The sequence below is a fragment of the Entelurus aequoreus genome, linkage group LG05 (assembly GCF_033978785.1).
Source record: "Entelurus aequoreus isolate RoL-2023_Sb linkage group LG05, RoL_Eaeq_v1.1, whole genome shotgun sequence".
In the NCBI taxonomy this organism is placed as follows: domain Eukaryota; kingdom Metazoa; phylum Chordata; class Actinopteri; order Syngnathiformes; family Syngnathidae; genus Entelurus; species Entelurus aequoreus.
Window position 1 is genome coordinate 72,111,093 of NC_084735.1, and position 20,872 is coordinate 72,131,964.

The 20,872-nt window shown below is 39.8% G+C and overlaps 1 protein-coding gene across 3 annotated transcripts; it reads right to left on the reverse strand.

The window, feature by feature from the left end:
• Nucleotides 1–83: 83 nt before the first annotated feature.
• Nucleotides 84–19,503, reverse strand: LOC133651005 (proline-rich protein 7). Of its 3 annotated transcripts, XM_062048858.1 has the most exons (4): nucleotides 19,278–19,503; nucleotides 19,039–19,207; nucleotides 15,049–15,943; nucleotides 84–1,419 (listed from the first exon to the last, which is right to left on the reverse strand). In XM_062048858.1, the coding sequence occupies exons 3-4, from the start codon at nucleotides 15,389–15,391 to the stop codon at nucleotides 887–889; spliced, it is 876 nt and encodes a 291-aa protein (XP_061904842.1). In that variant the 5' UTR covers nucleotides 15,392–15,943; nucleotides 19,039–19,207; nucleotides 19,278–19,503; the 3' UTR covers nucleotides 84–886. The 3 variants fall into 3 exon arrangements, with proteins under 3 accessions (XP_061904842.1, XP_061904843.1, XP_061904841.1); XM_062048859.1 differs by having other exon boundaries at nucleotides 84–1,416; nucleotides 19,039–19,503; XM_062048857.1 differs by having other exon boundaries at nucleotides 19,039–19,503.
• Nucleotides 19,504–20,872: the final 1,369 nt, after the last annotated feature.

Sequence of the window (20,872 nt, forward strand, 5' to 3'; positions counted from 1 at the left end):
CATTTTGCTGTAACGTTATGTAATAAAAAGCAATTACATGCATAAAAAGGTTAATACATATAACATATATGAATTTGGTCATGAAATAGATAAATGGGTTCGGGCATTTAAATAAATGACATTTCGCTTACATTGCACTCCAATATTAGTTGACAAATTATTTGTATTTTTTTATTTTTTGAATTGGCTTTCCTAATGTACTTTTAGCATAAATACAGAATTGTATTAAAGCCATTGATTGACCAGAGCAACAGGCTAAATAAATGTCAGTATATGCCCTGTGATGAGGTGGCGACTTGTCCAGGGTGTACCCCGCCTTCCGCCCGATTGTAGCTGAGATAGGCTCCAGCGCCCCCCGCGACCCCGAAGGGAATAAGCGGTAGAAAATGGATGGATGGATATTTCTAAAGAGGCTGAATCAGAGGCTCGTTGGGGGATGGGGGAGGGGCTTGTCCTGAGTGGCTGAGATCCATTTCTGTTTATTTTTAAAGGCGTAGGGTGCAAAATGAAATTGATCATCGGTGACTCACGGGCCTGAAGGCTGCAGCCTGCTGGTCTTTAACAGTGTGGGAAAACAAGATAATTTGCCTTTTAGGAGTATTTTAAGATGCCCGTGTGGCATCACAAAGCGCTGAAAGAACGCGGGTGACGATACAATATATAAGCAGCGTGTTTATATGCTGGCAACTTTTCTGTGTCCATCCTACGTTACACGGAGCAGATAAAAGGAGGAGCGAGGTCGTCGCCGTGAACACGCAGGGCCCGGACGCCATGGCAACGGCTGCTGCGGAACAATAGGAGGCTCGGGCGCTGAGAGATGAAAACGCCTCGCTGAGTGTCTGAATCTTTGACTCAATTAGCGTCCTGAAGAGATGACTCCGCCCACTTAGACAGCAGTGCTCCGGCCTAGCAGAGGGAAGGCTGTAGGCAGACCACAGCCGGGCTCCAGGCCTCTTAGCCTCTGCACGCCTCCTTCAAAGTCCGCATGGTGGAGTCCCTGCATCCGTCCTCTAAGCTCACCGGTCCTGTTCTCCCGGCGGGGCATGGTCGCCATGGTTACGCCCACCCGCAGGGAGCGAGCCCCCGGCGGTGTGAGGTTGTACTGGTTGAGGTCCATGTTGGAAAGCAGGTGGCCCAAAGAGTCCCAGCGCTGCGACGAAGGCAGGCGGATGAGGGAGGAGTAACCCCGACCGGCAAACACGGACGACGGCGGTGGCGGCGGAGGCTTGCCGGTCTTGGACGGGAACGCCGGGCTGGGATCCTGGTGTTCCCGCAGGGGCGGCGGTGCGGATCGATAAGGGGAGGGTTTCAGGTAGGTGACCCCTCGCGGTTCTGACAGGACTTCGGTGTAAGGAGGGGGAGGGTCCTCCATTAGGACCGCCTCCTCGTAGCACGGCGGCTTTCCGAAAGGATCTGCTTCTGGAACACAAGAAAGTGGCGATTAAGATCCAATGTTGTGTGCTTTCTGTGACTGTTCTCAACTCCTGTTTCCACGCTAGTGCAGTATTACGCTCAAATCACACAAATGCACACAGAATGCGAGTTAAGTCCAGACAATGAGCTAAAAGCCCTGCGCTATCAGCACACTGTCCAGCGCAGCTCTTAAGGTGTCCGGAGGGGAGGTTTGCACGGCCACACTGGCTGTTACAGTCGCAAGGTCTCTCTACTTGTTGCTAGGCGGAATTCTACCTGTCCACTTTTCTTTACTGTAAACGCCTGGGCTGGAGACAATCCCAGCAACACACCGAGATTATGAGAATACACGTCATAAGAAAAACTTGACTAGAATAAAGTCATAACATCATGGAGGGGGGAATGTTACGAGAAATATATAATAATAGAAAAAACAATAATTGGAATATTATGTAAATATATGTGAGCTATTATAGGAATAATGGTCAGCAAGAAAGAAAACCTTTTTTGGGAATATAAAAATGAATTAATGCCATTATTAGGGCAAAAGTTCTACAATTTTTCGATAATATTTTTACTTTTTCAAAAATAGTCATACCACTATGGGGGAAAATACAAGAAAAAGCTAACATTATGAACAAAAACACAGTATATAATATACATTATTAATGTAATATTAAAATACATTTGTTATATTACAGGAATAAAGTTTAGCAAAAAAAAATAGGTGAATAAAAATTATTTTTAAAATAATGGGATTTTATGAGAAAAATTGTATAATTTTGCAATAATATAGTATTTTTTCAAAAATAGTCAGTATGAAACAAAAAAATAAGCAAATGTTACAAGCAATATATATATATATATATATATATATATATATATATATATATATATATATATATATATATATATATATATGTATATATATATATATATATATATATATATGTATATATATATATATATATATATATATATATATATATATATATATATATATATATATGTATATATATATATATATATATATATATATATATATATATATATATATATATACATATATATATACATATATATATATATCTCCTGAGGATTGAGGTAAACCCCTCATGAAACAGGCCTGTAGAGATGAAATAGTCGTGTGATTTTTTTCCCACACATACATATTACGCTCTACCACGGTATCGAGCACTATTTTTTGGATAATCTAATTAAGACATATATATATATATATATATATATATATATATATATATATATATATATATATATATATATATATATATATATATATATATATATATATATATATATATATATATATACATATATATATACATATATATATATATATCTCCTGAGGATTGAGGTAAACCCCTCATGAAACAGGCCTGTAGAGATGAAATAGTCTTGTGATTTTTTTCCCACACATACATATTACGCTCTACCACGGTATCGAGCACTATTTTTTGGATAATCTAATTAAGACATATATATATATATATATATATATATATATATATATATATATATATATATATAAATATATATATATATATATATATATATATATATACACATATATATATATATATGTGTATATATATATATATATATATATATATATATATATATATATATATATATATATATATATATATATATATACATACAGTACAGGCCAAAAGTTTGGACACACCTTCTCCTCATTCCAATGCGTTTTCTTTATTTTCATGACTATTTCCATTGTAGATTGTCACTGAAGGCATCAAAACTATGACACCTGTGAAGTGAAAACCCTTATAGGTGACTGCCTTTTGAAGCTCATCGAGAGAATGCCAAGAGTTTGCAAAGCAGTAACCAGAGCAAAGGGTGGTTATTTTGAAGAAACTAGAATATAAAACATGTTTTCAGTTATTTCCCCTTTTTTTGTTAAGTACACAACTCCACATGTTGTTGTGATGCCTTCAGTGACAATCTACAATGTAAATAGTCATGAAAATAAAGAACACGCATTGAATGAGAAGGTGTGTCCAAACGTTTGGCCTTTACTGTACATATGAAAAAAAATCTTCATAATTTTGTGGAGGAAAAACTTCTGCAAAAATCAGGTTATAGTTTCGGGCAAATAAAGTTGCCATACTGCACAAATTGACTCCGGATTTTGCAAGGAACGATTATAGTGTGGCAAAAATAGAGTCTGTGCTGGAACAGGTGTGTGATAACAGGATTATATGTATGTATATGAGGATAAAATGTATATGAGGATAAAATGTATGTATATGAGGATTATATGTATGTATATGAGGATTATATATATGTATATGAGTATTATATGTAAATGAGGATTATATGTACGTATATGAGGATTACATGTATGTATATGAGGATTACATGTATGTATGAGGCATTGGCCTCTATGTTCATGGCTGAATCCAAGATGGCCGACAGCACTGTCTTTTGTTTGTCTGCTTGTCAAAGTGGTCTGAATTTCTATCTGTTTTAATTTATTTTTTAGCCAAATTAAGTAAATTGTACTAGTTTTAAGCGTAACATTTGATGAATGAAGGCTTACTTCCAAAAAGTGGCATTTCTGACTGCTTTTGTTGGATTTGGAAATCTGGAGGCCTTTGACCTGCTGAAGCCAGGAGATGTTTTGCTAGCTGAAATTTTGGCCTTCCACCTGCCACAGCCCGGATCTATCCTGGCCCCAGCTTGACCTTCCATTGCCTACAGACTGGGTTTGCTAACTTCATTTTGGCCTTCCACTGCCTACAGACAGGATCTGCTAGCTGCAGACCGGATCTGCTAGCTTCATCCTGGCCTTCCATCTGCCACAGCCTGGATCTGCTAGCTTCATCTTGGCCTTCCATCTGCCACAGCCTGGATCTATCCTAGTCTCAGCTTGGCCTTCCACTACCTACAGTCTGGGTCTGCTAGCTGCATCTTGGGCCTCCATCTGCCACAGCCTGGCTATAACCTAGCCCCAGCTTGGCCTCTCACTGCCTACAGACTGGGTCTGCTAGCTTCATCTTGGCCTTCCATCTGCCACAGCCTGGCTCTAACCTAGCCCCAGCTTGGCCTCTCACTGCCTACAGACTGGGTCTGCTAGCTCATCTTGGCCTTCCATCTGCCACAGCCTGGATCTATCTTCGCCTCAGACTGACTAAGGCTGGGCCTTTGCTAGCCTTAGCTTGGCCTTCCAACTGCTGTAGCCTGGACATCTGAACTTTGAATATTGGACCTGGGTAGGTAGTAAAACAATTTAACAATGACTTTGACAAAAGCTCTGTATTTAATATTAATGCTTTTTCCTGGACTTGTTTTCTGCAATTGTAGTGGGGTACCTGACCAGGTGCTCCACCAACCTTTAACTCTACCGAACGCAATAACAATCACCTGGTCCTACGAAACTACAGCATTTACACAAAGCTTATTGATATCTACATGTGGGTCAGTGCTAAATAATTCTAACCAGCTTCATTTATGGTGTATTTCTGTGTTAAATAGATGTTTTTCTCCTTCTGAAATTACTCATTTTGACATTGTGAAGCCAAGTAATGTTGTCATCGGGTTACCTTGCCACATGAAACGAAACATTTTTATATTGCTCTTACTTCTTCTATCAGGCAATGTGCAACCAAATCCAGGCCCAGCTTTGTACAACATCAGTACTCCTGATGAATTTAGAGCTAGGTCAGGTCTTGGTTTAATTCATTCAAATATTAGAAGTCTACTGCCAAAATTAGACTTAGTCAAAATCTGGATTCAAACAACCAATGCAGACATATTTATCTTATCAGAAACCTGGCTAACCAAAGCAGTCTCTGACAAGGACATTGCTATAAATGGATATAATGTCTTCCGATGCGATCGTCCTCGAAAAGGTGGAGGAGTGGCTATGTATATCAAAAACAAATTTAATGTTACCTTATTATCATCACTGTCAATCACTAAACAATTTGAACTCCTTGCCCTGCAGCTTGAATTCTCACATGGCCAACCTCTCGCAATTGTAGGCTGTTATAGACCTCCCTCTGCCTCCACTGAAGCCCTTGCCTCGCTTGAATCCTTTATGAGTGGGTTAAAAGCTAGTGAACTTCTCTTGGTTGGTGATTTAAATTTTGACTGGTTGACTTCCTCTTCTGATAACCTTAAAGCTGTATGCAACTCACTAAACTTAACTCAATTAATCACTTCCCCAACTCGACCCAATACTAAAAACTCCTCAAAATCATCTTTACTTGATCTCATTCTAACCAACGCTCCCCATAAGTACACTGGCACTGGGGTGTTTGCCAATGACTTGAGTGACCATTGTACAATTGCAGCTGTAAGAAACTGCAAGCTACCAAAATCAAAACCCACTATTACATGCAAAAGAAATATTAAAAACTTTTGCCTCCCAGCTTTTATATACGATTTAGCTGCCTTTCAGTGGAACAGAGTTGCTTTAATTGATGATATTGAGATAGCGTTGAAATACTTTTATAATGAATTTCAACGTATAGTCAATAAACATGCTCCGTTTCGAAAACTTAGAGTTAAAGGTCGAAATAATCCCTGGTTTTCCTCTGCAATTGGAAACCTTCTCAAAGAGAGAGACGTTGCTTGGGCCAGGGCTCGAAAAACAAAGACAGAGGCTGACTGGCTTAGCTTCCGCCAGCTTAGAAATAAATGTACTTCGCTTGTTAAGAGGGCCAAGTCTGATTTTTACCTGCATGAATGCAAAAAACATATAAATGATCCCAAAAAGTTTTGGCAAACCATAAAAGCTTCTTTAAATCATGTGACAACAAATGACTTTCCAAGTCCTTTAATTACTCAATCTGGTACTTTGTCTGATAAGACAACTATATCAAATTGTTTTAATGAGTATTTTGTTTCTGCCGGATCCTTGTTTGAGTCATTGAATCCTCAATTGTCAAATGTTGGTTTAACTAATGTTAATATACCAAATACACCACAGGCTGTAAATAGACGCAGCACCTGCACTTTTGAGTTCACACCTGTATCAATATCCGAGGTAAACAGTGCACTAAAGAGCCTGGACACAACTAAAGCAGCAGGACCTGACCAAATTGAACCCTTTTTCTTAAAATTGGCTGCTGATTTTGTTGCTGAGCCTCTCTCGCATATTTTTAACCTAAGTCTAACAAGTAAAAGCATTCCAAAAATCTGGAAATCGGCCTTTGTTCTTCCCCTGCTAAAAGGGGGTGAACCCACAAATATAAATAATTACAGACCAATTTCTAAATTATGCATTTTAGCAAAATTGTTTGAGAAGATCATCAGTAACTAGCTAGAGGATTTTTTAGAATCAAACAATATTTTATCTCCATTTCAATCTGGTTTTAGAAAACAGCATAGCACTATTACAGCTGCTCTTAAGGTCTTCAATGATTTAATCGAGGCTGTAGACGGCAAGAAATATTGTGTCGCCCTATTTATTGATTTGTCAAAAGCATTTGACACAGTAGACCACAGTCTGTTAATTCAAGCCCTTCATCACGTTGGATTATCTAAAAATGCAGCTGCTTGGTTCACAGACTATCTCTCCAGCAGAACACAATGTGTACAGGTGGCTGGGACCACCTCTTCATTACTGGACATTACCAAAGGCGTTCCACAAGGCTCAGTGCTGGGGCCCATTTTATTTTCTATCTACATAAATAATCTTTGTAATAATTTGTCAAATGCAATGTACCATTTTTATGCAGACGACACCATTATTTATTGCTGTTCAACCTCCATCACTCAGGCTTTTGAGTTTTTACAAGCTGCTTTTGATGTCATCCAGGCTCACTTATTTGATCTTAAATTGGTTTTAAATACAGATAAAAGCAAGGTAATGGTTTTCTCTCATTCAAGGGTGCTACTGGAAAATATTCCAAATATTGTAACATCAAATGGAAACCCTATAGAGCAGGTCTTAAATTACAAGTACTTGGGTTTTACTCTTGATCAGGAGCTTTCATTTAAAGCCCATATTAACAACTTGGTCTCTAAGCTTAGGGTAAAGCTTGGTTTCTTTTTTAGAAATAAAAACTGCTTCTCTCTTAAAGTCAGAAAGAAATTGGTGACAGCAACTATCTTGCCTGTAATTGATTATGGAGACGTGCTTTATTTTAGTGCTTCATCTAAATGCCTCCAGTCCTTGGACACTGTTTTTCATACAGCACTAAGATTTGTTACTGGCTGTCGTAGTCTCACCCACCATTGTCAACTGTATATGAAGTCAGACTTATCTTCATTGAGTGCACGCAGATACACACATTGGCTGACTTTAATTTATAAGGCTCTTTTAGGTTTAATACCTCCATACTTGTGTACTCTGTTACAAAGAAAAAGCAGCTCTTACGCATTACGTTCTAACAATTTGTATGTTTTAACTGTTCCTCATGTACGGACTGAATTTGGCAAAAGAGCTTTTGGCATTGCTGCCCCTATGGCATGGAATGAATTGCAGACGAAACTGAAACTTACAGAACTACTTCCATTTGGAGCCTTCCGTTCTGTCCTGAGGGACAAACAGCGAGAGACGTTTGCACAGTGCCTGTGTTTTTAAAGATGTAAATCTCTGTTGTTTTACAGTTCTCTTATGTATTTTAAAATGTATGTCTTAATGTATTTATTTTGAAACTGCTCTGTGACATGTGCTGTTGACCTCTTGGCCAGGTCACCCTTGTGAAAGAGATCTTGATCTCAATGGGTTTTCTTATCTGGTTAAATAAAGGTTCTATATGTATATGAGGATTACATGTATGTATATGAGGATTACATGCATGTATATGAGGATTACATGTATGTATATGAGGATTACATGTATGTATGAGGATTATATGTATGTATATGAGGATTACATGTATGTATGAGGATTATATGTATGTATATGAGGATTATATATATGTATATGAGGATTACATGTATGTATATGAGGATTATATGTATGTATATGAAGATTACACATGTATATAAGGATTATATGTATGTATATGAGGATTACATGTATGTGTATGAGGATTATATGTATGTATATGAGGATTACATGTATATGAGGATAAAATGTATGTATATGAGGATTATATATATGCATATGAGTATTATATGTAAATGAGGATTATATGTATGTATATGAGGATTACATGTATGTATATGAGGATTACATGTATGTATATGAGGATTACATGTATGTATGTATATGAGGATTATATGTATGTAAATGAGGACTAATCAGATAGTTTATTTCTGGCTACAAAATGGCTTTTTCCAAGTTTGCCAGGCCGCTTGTTGCTCGGCAGAATTCCCTCCCTCCGTCCTTTTTGTCTTATCCCATTCAGGGTCAGGACGTGGGCTGGAGCCTTTCCCAGAAACTACACCTTGGACTGCTTCAGAAAATGTACAGCCCGCAGTTACGCCTACTTTGGTGTTTCCATGGCAACACGGTGGAGGCAGAGGAGAACCAAGTAAGTTCCTTTCTCTTTGCGTTCAATCTAAACTATCCATCCATTTTCTACCGCTGGTCCCTGTGCTCTGTACTAAAAACACAAGTATTGAGTAGAACTTTACCCCACAACACACTCACAGTGCCATCTGCTGGATCTGGCGGCTAAATGCAAAATGACCTCTGACTGGAAGCCAGAAAGAATTTTAAAAAATGTTGGAGGACTGATTATTGAAGAGTGGTCATGTCCAGGGTGTGCACCGCATTCCGCCCGAATGCAGCTGTGATAGGCTCCAGCACCCCTGCGACCCCAAAAGGGACAAGCGGTAGGAAATGGATGGATGGAGGGTCATGACAAGTAGAAGGCAGTACTCACTTGCAACCAGCAGAGGCGCTGTTGATGCAGTTCTGGCTAGTTTGCTGTTTAAAGAAGGCTTGTGAGCTGCTCAACACTATATGTGGAAACAGGATTCAGAACATTCCGGAAAAAAATAAGGAGATATTGTTTATTAAAGTCGAAAGGAAAGTGTCAGTGAATTGCTGACTATTTAGGTTTTGTCCGTCCTGCACAGTCATGAGTCCATTAGTAGTCATTAGTCTGCTCATTAGCATCCGTCCCACCTGCTGTAATTCACTTTTTCTTGCGCATCAGTCACGGCCCTGTGGCGTCTTTATTTCCCTCCCCTGGTCATGTACTTCCTGGCCCAGCGTGCACACCTGCGCTGCATTGGCACAACACTTTTGTGACGAGTCAGCACTCCGATGCTGCCCACATGCAGCCTTACGACTCTTTCAGGCGCTCTCGCTGCACTTTGTTTGCCCGCCCTGTATTTATATATCTGGCCCTTCGCCCTCGAATGCAGCATCTCTTTCAAGTGTTGCCATGGCGCTGGATGTCGAATTTATGGATGCCAAATGTGTGTGTGTACCTGGCCGCCGTCCCACCGCGCCTCCATCACGCTTCAGGAGCTCATACTGTAGCTCGTCTTAACGGACATATTGTATTTGGAGCAGTCATAATATTATGATGTAACAACACTATTATTAACGTGGGACTAAAGCCACATGTAGCCACACTGGATTCTTTGTCGTTGCTATGGCGACGCTGAATTCGCTACTGCAGTAGTTTATAAATGTTGCTGGAGGACTGATTATTGAAAAGTGGTCACCGGGACACCCCAGGAACAGGCTAGCATTTAACAACAATAAAGCCCTGCTAAAGCCACGATACGTAGAAACACTAGATTCTCTGTTGTTGCTATGGTGACCCTGAATGGTACTGCAGTGGTTTATTTATGTTGCCGGACCAGCCAGGACACCGCAGGAACATCAATTAACAATTACCACAAATTGCTAAAGCCACAATATGTACAGTAGAAACACTGAATTCTCTGTTGTTGCTATGGTGACACAGAATCAACTACTGCAGTGGTTTATAAATACTGCTGGACCAGCCAGGGCACCTCAGAACAGCAATTAAGAATGATAAAGAATTGCTAAAGCCACAATATGTAGAAACACTGGATTCTTTGTTGCTGCTATGGCGACCCTGAACCCGCTATTGCAATGGTTAATGAACTCTGCTGGACCAGCCAGGACACCGGAACAACTTCTTCCAATAACGCTTCTGTTCAAACCTTGTTGCTTTGCTTGCACAGAGTGTAAAAATGCTCTGACTTAGCTACTGCAATGGTCAATAAATATTGCTGGACCAGCCAGGACACCTCTGCTGTTAACAATAGCATCAGCGCTTATTTTAATGTACACATCTTGCCATGAATAAACTAGTGCAATGGTTTCGTATGCTGTTGGAACCAGCCAGGACATCCCAAATGCTAGAGCTAGCCTTTGAGCTAACGCTATTGTTCCAAGTTTTACATTGCTTTCACAAATTCTGCACACCGGCGTGGCGAAGTTGGTAGAGTGGCCGTGCCAGCAATCGGAAGGTTGCTGGTTACTGGGGTTCAATCCCCACCTTCTACCATCCTAGTCACGTCTGTTGTGTCCTTGGGCAAAACACTTCACCCTTGCTCCTGATGGCTGCTGGTTAGCACCTTGCATGGCAGCTCCCGCCATCAGTGTGTGAATGTGTGTGTGTGAATGGGTGAATGTGGAAATACTTGAAGGTAGAAAAGCGCTATACAAGTATAACCCATTTATCATTTATCATTATCTTCACCATACCTGGTTGTCCAAATTAGGCATAATAATGTGTTAATTCCACGACTGTATATATCGGTATCGGTTGATATCGGTACCGGTAATTAAGAGTTGGACAATATCGGAATAGCGGATATCGGCAAAAAGCCATTTTCGGACATCCCTACTTAGCACACATTAGCTTGGCTTCTTTAGCTTGTGATTATGGTTTTGTAGGCCAACAAACGTACAGATGCTAACTAAGTATTGTCACGTCTGGTTACACCGGGCCATTTTGTTAGTGTTCTTCTGTGTTTTGTGTTAGTTCCTGTCCTGTGCTTTTATTTTGGCTGCTTTTCCCGTTTTGTTGGTGTTTTCCCCTGGCTGCTTCACTTCTGTCCCGGAGCATTTCCCTTCACCTGTTTTCTGTTTGCAATGAAGACTATTTAAGTTGATCCTTTTCCCTACCTTCATTGTCAGGACATTGTTATTGATTCTCTATTCACTGGTGACCATAGACCATCCTGTTGATGCTAAGCGCAAGTACAGTCGTACTTTGTGGACGCCGTCTGCTCCACATTTCCCGCAAATGTTTTGCATTTTGTTTTGTTTTCATCATAGCCTGTCCGGTCAGAGCACTTCCCCGTTGCTCTCGCTTTTTGTTCGTTTTATCAATAAATAATCAATTTCTTTACTGCACGCTGCTACCTCGTTCGTCTGCATCCTAAAATCCCAACAACCTCCTGCGTAGTAGATAATCAACTGGAGAAGGAGAGACCTCGATTGTTCCTTACTATGACTTTATTCCTCTCTGGTTCAAGCTCTTTGCGTGGCCCCCTAATGGCCATTAGGTTGTCAAGCATATAAAAAGAAGTGGACATGTCCTCCCTGTCCTTGTACAGTTTTAAAAACGCCTCTTGGCTCCATTTGGACCTGCTTGTCTTTCAGACCAGGTGCTGCCTGGATACTAAAACCCTCTATCAGTCTCGCTGCGACAGTATTGTGGCCGTGACGCCAGGTTCCTTCCTTTTTCCTTTTTTTTTTTGCATTCCTCATTTATTGTGTTCAGCAAGCGTCACACTGGTTGCAGCTGATGCTCGTTTACTTCCTTTTCTGGACTTTGTATGGCTGCAAAACCTCTACTTTACACTGTCTAGACAAAAGTATTGGGACAGCGGGTCGTTAACGCCAACCGACACGAAGTGGAAATGTAAGCAAGTTGAGTGTATTTGTTGGGTCATTTGTGAAAATTGGTTCTTCCGTTCCAAACTTTTCCAAGCTCGCCTTCATGGACCTTATTTTGGATCCCGCTTAAAGATGAGTACCTAGTTTAGTACTTTTATAGGCACCCACAAATTCCACCGGTACAAACAGGTATCCATTAACGTAAAATCAAACGGTTCCATAAATCTTTTAAATAAATAAAAATATTTTAAACTTTTTTTTTTATATAAATATATACGTACAATACATATACATAATTTTTTTTTATAACTAAAAATATCCATAATTCAACACCTTTGTTGCAAGTCCTGTTGCAAACTCAGGAAACAAAGAACTCAAGCACCACTTAGAACGGACACAGCTGGACTGCCTCTTGGTAATGATGCAATGTTCTATGCCAACAAAGCAAGTATGCTTGATAGAGAACACTCGAAAGTAGTAAGGCTGTACTTTTCACAATGTGCTAGCTCTATGTTAATTTACTTTGTATTTTCCATTAACATGCTACTGATTAGCATTAGAGATTTTACATGGCAATTTCAACACCTAAAATTTGGTAATGAAAGACATGACTGGCAACTCTAAATTGTCTCTAGTGTTTGAATGTTGTCTGTCTTTCTGTGTTGGCCCTGCGATGAGCTGGCGACTTATGCAGGGTGTAACCCGCCTTCCACCCGAATGCAGCTGGGATAGGCTCCAGTCACCCCGAGAAGGACAAGCTTGTAGAAAATGGATGGATGGATGGAAAACTACAACTAAGCTGCATGTTACAATCAAACAGCTGGAGTGTATAAAGAACAATACTTACAGTATAAACACCTTGTAGGGCGCAAAATAAGAGTAGATTCAGTTTAATGGCAAAGACTACTCCCTGAGAAGGCAACGTACAATAGTCTATACTAGAGGTGGGAGACTTTGGGCACTTCATGATTCAATCCGATTCTTGGGGTGACGATTCGATTCAGAATCGATTCTAAATACAAACCGATTTTTGCAATGTATTATTTGGTATAATAAAACATTTTCAAAACAGCTTACAGTTTACAAAACCTTCTTTTCGTTGATGACGTATGACCTATACATGCGAGCGAGTAAGCATAGCCATTGTCTAAATAAGGTAATTTGAAAAATGTATTCTTAAAAAAATATATGTTTTTAATTTTAAACTTGTTTTTTTTCATTTAATTGTTAATCAAATTAAAATCAGAATAAATAATAATAGCGATTCAATTGTAGACCGTTTTTTTTTTAGCACCACTAGTCTATGCACTACTGCTATCTAATGTCTCGGAATTGCAAAAATATTCTTCTATATAATACTTGCAAATGAGACTCAGAAGTGTAAGAAAACAATGTTTAACAAAGGGACAGCACAGCTGTCATTATCAGCTCACAAATAAATATTAAAATTAATATTAATATTAAAATACCAAAAATTGGTGCCGTTGAGTACCGGTATCGATTCCCAGGCACCGGTAATTGGTACCGTATGGATTCAAATGTGAAAGGTACCCATCCTTAAGACACGCTGGAACAGAAATGTTTTCCACTAGAGTGCTAACATGAAAATGTAGTGAGATGAAAATTGCTAGCCTAAACCGTGATTCATTCATTGATTAAAAGGTGTGTTTTAATGACTTCGGATGATTCACATACCGTAAATGAGTGTTTTTCAACCACTGTGCCGCGAGATACAGTCAGGTGTGCCGTAGGAGATTATCTAATTTCACCTATTTGGGTTAAAAATATTTTTTGCAAACCAGTGATTATAGTCTGCAAATTACGTGTTGTTGTTGTTGAGTGTCGGGGCTGTATAGAGCTCGGCAGAGTAACCGTGTAATACTCTTCCATATCAGTAGTTGGCAGCCGTTAGCTAATTGCTTTGTAGATGTCGGAAACAGCGGGAGGCAGTGTGCAGGTAAAAAGGTGTCTAATGCTTAAACCAAAAAAAAACTAAAGGTGAGTGCCCCTAAGAAAAGGCATTGAAGCTTTGGGAAGGCTATGCAGAACGAAACTAAAACTGAACTGGCTAAAAAGTAAACAAAAACAGAATGCTGGACGACAGCAAAGACTTACTGTGGAGCAAAGACGGCGTCCACAATGTACATCCGTACATGACATGACAATCAACAATGTCCACACAAAGAAGGATGAAAACAACTGAAATATTCTTGATTTCTAAAACAAAGTAGATGCGGGAGATATCGCTCAAAGGAAGACATGAAACTGCTACAGGAAAATACCAAAAAAAGAGAAAAAGGCACCAAAATAGGAGCGTAAGACAAGAACTAAAACATTACACACAGGAAAACAGCAAAAAACTCAAAATAAGTCACGGCGTGATGTGACAGGTCGTGACAGTACACCTACTTTGAGACAAGAGCTATATTGATGCATTGTTGGTTATGGTTTTAAGTCATATCCAACAATTGCTACTTTTTACTGTCAACTGAGTTTCGTTTTTTAATGATTTCTGTTGGTGGTGTGCCTCCGGATTTTTTCAACGCAATTAATGTGCCTTGGCTCAAAAAAGGCTGAAAAACACTGCCGTAAATGACCACTTCTACTTTAATTATAGCCGGGACGTCATCTACCTTAAGAGGTTCAATGAAACAAGGTAATAATTGGAGAGAGGCTGTTATTTCTGAAATTTAAAAACTTAATATGTAGTCCTGAGAACCAGCTGATTGATGCTGCATGATACTTCAAATGCAGCTACAGCCAAAATACATCAGGAGGTTGCCTACAGCCACAGCTGTTAATGCCAGACCATCCGGCGACTATTTACAGAAAAAGAAAAGGATTCGGTTCCAACCACTTACCAGGCATGCTGACCCAGTTAGCTTCAGGCAAAGGATGAGGAACTTGAAGTGGAAGCGGCGTCGACAGCGAGAACTGCGGTGCCATTTGCTGGGAAGTCGGCGGAGGCAGGGGCGGGGCTAGTTGAGGAGTGGCGAGTGGTGGAGGGTACGGCAGAGCGGGACAAGCGAGCGGCTCCGTCTCCACGGTTCGTAGACACTGCTCCCTCAGTCGAACTTCGCGGCGCCGCTTGATCCGGCGCTGCAGGAAGCTGCAGAAACAGCAGAGCATGACCACGAAGGCCCAGACCAACCAAAAGCCGGCAAAACAGGCCAGGAAGGTGTAGGTGCCCTGGGACATCACCATGGCGGTGAGGCTGGAAATCTCCTCTGGTGCTTTTTCCTACTTGACTATTTGTCTCCTTGGTACTAATCTGAGATGAGTTGTTTGTGGACTGAATGAAAAAAACGAAAAAAATTCACTTTTCTGAGCGCGGTCAATTAAAAGCAGCATGATCACAAAGAAGAAAAAAAACAGCATGAGACGATCAATGACCTCCTCCATGAGAGATCCATGAATATCGAAAATTACAGCATGTACGGCCCACCATGATCGATCAATACTGGTCCATATTAGAATGTTTGCAAAAAATTAGTTTTTTTTAATGGGGAAATAGTTTTTTTTTCTGTTTGAAAAGCTTCTCAAGAACTGGCACACATTTTTTCCACGGGCCTGAAGGTGAATTCTTGTCTGTGACACCAATCATTACAGATGTCCGTAAAGCTGAATGAATGTGAGGCGTTGGGAGGAGTATCCATTCTTCAGGATGGCATGTGGCTCAGTCAGTACAGTGGCAATCGAAAGTGTGTCCATCCAATCAAAATGGAGTCGTCGGGCCGCCGATTCATTCATGGTGGTCTACAAAAACCCAGAGAAGAAGAGATGAGAACTGCAAAACTGAAATCAGGTTAATATTTTTCTTCTCAACCAAACATTGGATCCATGAGGTATGCTAACATGTCTTTATTTAGCTGAAATGTCAGTTAAGCGCTGCTTCTTCCTACACCTTTTCCTTGTGGAAATGTGCAAGAGTGAAATGTGACGTGCCTTGATGTGAAATGTTAATAAGCATGCCTGAAACAAACAAACTCTTTTGTGCTATAGTTAGCAGGCTACTTCCTGTTTCCTGATGGGCGGTACCATTATCATTTCGAGGGTTGGGCAAAGACAGTTTTGTCAATCGAGTATTGTGAACTGATTGTCCATTAATCGCAGCTTGAAGAAAGTGAGGCAAAATGGAGTACCTTCCATGTAATGGCACAATTCCAGGCAGCATTGTGCTGCTTAACATACTGCACTGCCATGGAAACAGGAGTTCAGAAAATTCAAAGACTGATTCTACCATCGCATTAAAAAACTGATTTTAAAAAAGGCCTCATAGTTGAGCTAGATAATTTAGTCAAATAAATTCCAAAATAATCTGGAGGCCATAGAGACTCAAATATTGTAAACTAATTCCTTCAGCTACACCTTTGTTCAGATTCTCACCAAAACATAATGTACCTCTATGCACGTTGGTGTCATTCTGCTGACTGTGTCTTACTATTCTCAATGTCAAAATGACTGCTGCGTGGAAAAGCTGTTTTGTCTTTTTTTACTATACACCTGGAGTTTCCATGGCAACTGAATATCAATTTTCACGCGCCTCTTTGGAACAATAACAAAAGCGATGTTTACAGTCTGCGGCTTATTGAAAGTGACATTTATTTCCTAGTGTGACTGTGGCATCAATTTTTTAAAATTTAATACAAAAAAATATATATTTATATCGTGCGTGTGCGTGTGTCTTTGTCTGTGTGTGAGTGTCCTCATTTAAGAATGTGAAGGATTCCTGGAGGCCAGCAAGTCTGCCAAGATTCAGCCAAAACACCACAATGCTTCTGTCTCATTACAATGATTAGAACCTAGTCTTAGTGCAGACGCTTGTCTGGACTCTTTTTTTTTTTCCAAATGGCTTTGTTCCCGCAAAAGTCTTGTAAAAATGAAGCTGCCGGGAACCGAAAGTCCTGTGGGCATAACATGTCAAGGACCTCCATCATCATCCCTCAAATTGACTTGACAGTGTAATGTCTTTCCGACGGTCGATTAATGACAATCAATAGTTGGGTAGATTTTTTTGTTTGTTTGTACATTAAGACATAACATGGGTGTTAGGTATTGAGTTGGGACAATCTAACCAGATCTAATACAAAAGATGCATCCAAAACTCAGCTTTTATTGGTTTAAAATGTAATGTAACTAAGCTTTATCAAAGTAAATAAAGGCACCATAGGAGTAAAAACAGCTCTGAGTATACAACACTGCCAAATTTAACCACAGTAATAAGCATGCTGTTACAGTTTTTTCCAATTGCTTACACACTAAATTTTAAATTTTCACACAGTTAACAAAGTCTACACACAGTAAGCAAAACCACTGTGCAGATTTGCCTAATATTAGGCATAGACTCTGCTTCACAGTTTTTGCGAAATATTACACACAATGCTTTACACACACCTTCCCATCTTGCACACATATAAGGATTGTGATACACACATCTTCACATCTTGCACACAGCTAACGGTTGTGATACACACATTTTCACACTTTACACACACATTAGGATTGTGATACACACATCTTTATCTCCAGATTTTTTTTCAAACCTTTTTATTTGTCTCAGATTTTAATTTGTACTGCATGTCATTGTTGACTACTGTGATATGTTACTTTACCTGACTGTGATCAAAATAAATATTTGCAGTTTGCAGCATCATTGTTGAACAGTTCTTGAAAAGATTACAGGATATTTTTACTTTTTATTCAGGTCCTTACATATAGGCCCACTTTAAAGTAAACAATGATGATTGCTATAGATTTGCCAATATATTTTGTCAAGTTACAGTAATCATTCATCACATATGCTAAAAAGGTCGGGCAAAATGCCCCAAACATGTGATTTGTTATTGTAAAATAGGGTTTTTTACAAATGTGTTTTGTATTTATCACTGTTCTAGTTCATTCACTCCAATAGGCCCTAGTGTGTGAATGCGAGTGTGAATGTTGTCTGTCTATCTGTGTTGGCCATGTGATGAGGTGGCGACTTGTCCAGGGTGTACCCTGCCTTCCGCCCGATTGTAGCTGAGATAGGCTCCAGCCCCCCCCCCCCCCCCCCCCCCCCCCCCGCGACCCCGAAAGGGATAAGCGGTAGAAAATAGATGGATGGATGGAGTGTCTTAAAATAGGGTTTTTTTACAAATGTGTTTTGTATTTATCACTGTTCTAGTTCATTCACTCCAATAGGCCCTAGTGTGTGAATGCGAGTGTGAATGTTGTCTGTCTATCTGTGTGTCTGTGTGAGTGAGATGAAAATAAAACTGCATTTTTACAAATGCTCGCTTTATTTTGACGAATGGGCATATGTTTTGACCGAAGTGTGTCATTTTGCAAATAATCTAGGAATTAAGAAAATTGAATGTGGTGTTTGGAAAAGTGTGTATCTCTTGAAAAAAGACACATAGTTAGTAAAATTGTGTGTAAGCAAATGGAAAAAAAACTGTAAATCCATACCAATCAAAGCTGGGCATTAGTTTTTAAATGTATACTTTTTTGATAGAGTTCTTGTATTGGTTCCCACAAGTGCAGGTGGGTGTTCCTAATGAAGAGGAAAGTGAGCAGTGCACACACTTATAAGATATATTTAAAGCATAACACATACAATAATAGATTTGAGTTACAAATCGTGTACATATTTGCACATAGGTGAGTAAACATAAACAAAACCGCCCAAATCCTTCATGCACATGTTGTCTCTGCACTAAAAACACAACACGTCAATCAAGCCTACACTGGAATAAGAAATGCCCAAGAAAGACAGATAAAAACCTACTTATAATCGGCCCCATTCTTTCAAGAAAACAACATTGTTAAAAGGTAGCCGTAAGAGGTTTGACAAATTCAGAAGGTAAACTCACATTTTTCAGGGATTGACGCTCTTGCCTTGACCTCCACCTGGTTTGTAGCCAACCGGAGCGTTGTTTCTTGGTCCGCTCGTTAAGGCTGAGCACCTCGCGTCTCTGGTGAGTCCCTCCCTTCTTTCCTCTCCCCGTCTCCCTCTCCTCTTCCCTGGCTTCGTGACACCGTCTGTTCGTATAGATGATGAGAATGATGGGGAGGGGTTCCAAGGACTCACTATTTGGCAAGCACCACTCACAGTTGGGGTTGTTATGGGGTGGGGGGGGATTTCATCACTCACGAACGAGTAGGAGGCTTCTAATTTGGTTCCATGATATTTTGGCAACAGAATACGGAGTCGCACACAACCAAAAATGAGTTTAGAGTTTCTATTTGAAGACTTTGTAAGGATGGAGATTAGATTTATGGAATGTTAGCATTGTGCTAACGCTAGCTCACACTTATTCTGTGTTAATTTACCTGGGCACGCCCCAACAACCCACCTCTTGTTCTGCAGCGCCCCTAGCGGTAAGGGTCAAACATACACAACTATTACTGTTTACGGTTGTCAGCTGTGGCGCTGAGTGCCTACTATTGCCAATTGCGTGTTGTATTTAATGCTAATTAGTCATTACACTGTAACGTTTATGAAAACATCTATCCGTCTATTTTCTAACCCTTGTTAATTTTTTGTGACTTATTGCAGGGTTTTTTAACCTTTTTGACCTCGGGACCCAACTTTTCCACTGCAGAGTGGCCCATGAATTGTGAATCACTGAATTGTGACACATTTTTTATAAATGGCTGTGATGATAATGTCAATTAGGGATTTCTAATCACTGCTATGCTGTAATTATTATTAATATTGATACTGTTGTTGATATTTTTCATTTTTGTTTGACTACCTTTGGATTGTTTTGTGTCATGTTTGTGGGGCCTCTCAACTGCTCTGTTGATTGCTATCCTGAATGTTGCTGGGCCGGGTTTGGTTTTGGAATTGGAATAGTATTATTATTGTATTATTGTGTATTATTTTGTTGGATTGATTAACAGAGGTGTGGACTCGAGTCACATGACTTGGACTCGAGTCAGACTCGAGTCATGCATTTGATGACATTAGACTTGACTTGACAAAATGTAAAGAGACTTGCAACTCGACTTAGACTTTAACATCAATGACTTGTGACTTCACTTGGACTTGAGCCTTTTGACTTGACATGACTTGCTACTTTCCCCAAACCTAAAGCTTAAAAAGTTTTTTGGGAGCGCTCCGTAGCTTTCATTTTCTACGTGTCTGTCTATCAGCGTGTGTGCTGCGTGTCAGTGTGTGTGCGCTCAGTACAACAGCCAATCAAATTAGATCTACATTGTTTTCATCACACAGCATTCAGCCAATCAAATTGCAGGACAACCAATGAACAAGAGTTGTCAAACAACGCGCCAGTGAGAAAGATTTATACCAAAGTTGGTTTCGTTCGGGTATAAAAACTACGACTTGGTCAACAAAAAACGAATTGCCGTATGCAAATCACGCAGTTCGAATATTACAGACGGAGACGCAACAACTTCCAACTTCGTTTGAAGTTGCACAAAGAAGGGTAAGTTTTGAATGTAAGCTAACGTTTATTGGCTAAGTAACATGACTTTTATTTGCTGTGTAGTTAAATCAGTGAGGCTGTAAACTCACTGCTAACGTCATAACCATAGACATCTTATGAGTAGACGCAGCATCGAGCGCTACTGCTTACTGGCGCAGACGAGACGCGGGGCCGCCATCTTGGAGTGGTGATCCGCTCCACTCAGTGCAATTCATTTGGCAGGAGCAATGAACTGTCAGCGCATTTAATTCATTTG

What these genes read in the sequence shown, in the direction of transcription:
- LOC133651005 (XM_062048858.1), bottom strand. Translation starts at nt 15,391, where the DNA reads ATGGTGATGTCCCAGGGCACCTACACCTTCCTGGCCTGTTTTGCCGGC. An exon ending in TAACTGGGTCAGCATGCCTG is followed by an intron (nt 1,420 to 15,048) that starts GTAAGTGGTTGG and finishes CTTGTGTTCCAG; the next exon opens with AAGCAGATCCTTTCGGAAAG.